The 3,371-nt window shown below is 48.0% G+C and overlaps 1 protein-coding gene across 1 annotated transcript in view; it reads right to left on the reverse strand.

The window, feature by feature from the left end:
* The window catches only part of LOC125487368 (vesicle-associated membrane protein 8-like), an 8,562-nt gene extending 5,191 nt beyond the window's left edge, over positions 1-3,371 (reverse strand). The window contains exon 1 of the mRNA XM_048618749.1: positions 3,162-3,371. Coding sequence (XP_048474706.1) covers positions 3,162-3,176 — 15 coding nt within the window. The 5' untranslated portion in view covers positions 3,177-3,371. The remainder of the gene's footprint in view (positions 1-3,161) is intronic.

Raw genomic sequence — 3,371 nt, forward strand, 5'->3', positions numbered from 1 at the left:
TAGCACGGCCAATCCACCCTAATCTGCACATCCCTGGGCACTATGGGGTAATTTATCACGGCTAATCCACTCTAATCTTTGGACCGTGGGAGGAAACCGGAGCACCTGGAGGAAACCTACGCAGACACGGGGAGAATGCGCAAACTCCACACATACAGTCACCCCAAGGGTGGAATCGAACCTGGGTTCCTGGTGCCGTGAGGCAGTAGCGCTAACCGCTGAGCCACAGTGCATGCCCCACGTAGCAAAAAGGGTTAAGGTTAAGAAAGCACATTCATAGTGACCTTAGTCAGCTACAGGAACTGAACCCAAGTGAAAAGCCTTCTTACACAATGACTGTGCAGGATCTTGGACATGATGCCCTTGACTGTGGGGGGAATGCAGTGGCTTTCGATGGGGGAACTGGATAATGATCGAAATTGAACACTCTGATGTGTGTCTGTATGAGAGAGAGAGGAGCAAGTCAGTAATAATCTGGCCGTTGTGTGTCTAATCAGAGCTGTCTGGTCAAATATCATTCAGTCCTCGAAGTTGCTATTCTGAGCTGAGCTGGAAGTGGCATCATTTCACTAAAAATAGGAAATGAGGAAATTTAAAGCACTTTCAGCATCTGATCCATTTTACAGGCACAGAACCAACACAGAAACCTGCGATAGGAACCTAACTGCCTACTTTAGCAAGCCATTACTTTAGTGAGTGTTACGTCAACCTTTAAACTTAAGTGGATTGGTGCAAAGACATCTTGTTTTTTAAATTATTCGTTAACAGGGCGTCGCTGGCCAGGCCCAGCATTTATTGCCCATCCCTAATTGCCCAGAGGGTAGTTAAGAGTCAACCACACATTGCTGTGTGGGTCTGGAGTCACATGTAGGCCCAGACTAGGTAAGGATGGCAGTTTCCTTCCCGAAAGGGTATTAGTGAACCAGATGGGATTTTCCCCAACAATTGACAATGAATTCACAGTCATCATTAGATTCTTAATTCCAGATATTTTATTGAATTCAATTTCCACCATCTGCCGTGGTGGGATTCGAACCCCAGTCCCCAGAACGATAGCTGGGTCTCTGGATTAACCGTCCAACGATAATACCACTAGGCCATTGCCTCTCCCTCTCTTGGCACAAGAATTAAGTCAGGATTTTGGTGAGGGCACACTTGGAGTCCTCTGTACACATTTTATCCTCCTTATTTAAGAGAGAAAGTTCCTGCCTTAAACACAGAGGGTAGCTGTACTGTCAATACGGAGACCCAGGTAATGCCCTGGGTGGGGACCTGGGTTTGAATCCTGCCACAGCAGATGGTGGAGCTTGTATTTCAATGTTATTTTTTTAAAAAAAACCTGCAATCGCGAGTCTAATGATGACCACGAATCCATTGTCGGAAAAATCCCATCCGGTTCACTCAGGCCCTTTAGGGAAGGAAACTGCCATCCTTACCTGGTCTGGGCCTACATGTGACTCCAGACCCACACAGCAATGCGGTTGACCCTTAACTGCCCTCTGGGGAAATTAGGGATGGGGCAATAAATGCTCCGATACCCCCATCCTGTGAACGAATGGAAGAACGATACTGACAGGCAGAGATGAGAGGAAATTTCTCCTGTTAGGACGTTTGGAATCTCCAATGAGAGTGACTTGACTGGTGGTGAGTATGACCACGACTCTCGCAGGGGGTGGGGGAATGGTTAAATAGGCAGTGACCTCAGCCAGAATCGAACCCACGAAGTAGCCATCCCAGCCCCCCACAGAGCCAACCCTCAGGGGGACGCGAGACGAGGATGCGCAGGGAGGCGGGGACGATGGAGAGAAGGGAAAATCCTGGAGTTACGCCAGAAGCGTGCTCCATGGGCTTAATCCGTCTCCCAAGTCGGCATTCAGCGGTTGGGGGGGGTGGGGAGCTGCAGAGAAAATCTGGCACACGGCCTAGAGTCCGAATGGTTTTGGGTTAATTGTCTTAATCTTACGCCTGTTTTACAAGCTGTCCTGCATCGGCACGCAATCTGACTTCTCCCTTCTCGTACATGCAACACAGAGAGCATTGTACAGTGTCACACCCAAACAGATAACCTTATCCATCATAGGCTTCATCCTGTCTGCTTGGCTATAGCGCCAGGTCATAATGTCAGGGAGAAATGACTTCGTCCTGTAGATTATAGACACTAGAGAGGAAACTAAATTTAGAGTCAGAAATCCCAGCGTCTCCACCTGGGGCTCAGGGCAGGTTAAATTGGAGTGCCAACTCCCTTCAAGGAATGTTATTTTCATTTTAATTGGGTCTGGCCAATGAAGTGACTCCAACCTACACGAGGCGAGGGTGTGACAAAATTCCTTTCCACTGAGAACAAACGTTAACAAGCCAGCAAGTGTGTGTCAGTGTTCTCAGCAAAGAAGGAAGTACAAGAGTTGACCAAGAATTGGGGGAGGAGATGGCCCAGTGGTATTATCGCTGGACTGTTAATCCAGGTGACTTTCTGGGGACCTGGGTTCAAATTATTGAATTTAAATTCAAGAAAATATCTGGAATTTTAAAATCTAACGATGACTGTGAATTGATTTGTTGGGGGCAAAAACCCCATCTGGTTCGCTAATGTCTTTTAGGGAAGGAAACTGCCATCCTTACCCAGTTTTGGGACTACAAGTGACTCCAGACCCACACAGCAATGTGGTTGACTCTTAACTGCCCCTAATGGGCAATAAATGCTGGGCCCAGCCAGCGACACCCCTCATCCCGTCAATGAATAAAGGGAAAAATTAAAATCAAATCAGGAGCTTTTCTTTTCCCCCCTCACACCGTAGCAGTTAACTGGGTAAGTTGACAGAGATTGTAAAGCCGAAACGTCAACTTTCCTGCTCCTCTGATGCTGCCTTTTCTCCAGCTCCATACTGTGTCTTCTCTGACTCCAGCATCTGCAGCCTTTGCTATCTTGAAGTCAAACCAATTCGCCTGTTTAACAGTATGTCCTGCACAAGCTACACAAACAAAAAAATAAACTAGCTGGCTGCAGGGACGTGGTAAGTTTACTCGCCAGGCCCTTTGCTGACCCAGTAAGACGAAACAGCTGCCTGGTGGGGGTCAGCCTGGACCCAGGTTGAACACACAAACAGCCTCAAACAAACTTCCCGGTGTGCAGACCAGGAGAGGCTCCCGTTTCTACTACTTACAACAGCAGCTGCCATGATTCCCTCCCACGGGAATGTCAATCCTTCTTCGACTCCCACTGCAGGGAGGCTCTGCTGGCCAAGGGAGTCTGGCAAAAGTTCTCAAAAGCACTTCCTGCTTCTTTAAATGTCATCACTTATTTGCACGGCTTCCTGCTTCCTTGTCGATTAGCATTCAGAGACCAGCCTTTCTCCTTGCCGAAGCTCAGGAAT

The sequence above is a fragment of the Rhincodon typus genome, chromosome 40 (assembly GCF_021869965.1).
Source record: "Rhincodon typus isolate 14 chromosome 40, sRhiTyp1.1, whole genome shotgun sequence".
Taxonomy (NCBI): domain Eukaryota; kingdom Metazoa; phylum Chordata; class Chondrichthyes; order Orectolobiformes; family Rhincodontidae; genus Rhincodon; species Rhincodon typus.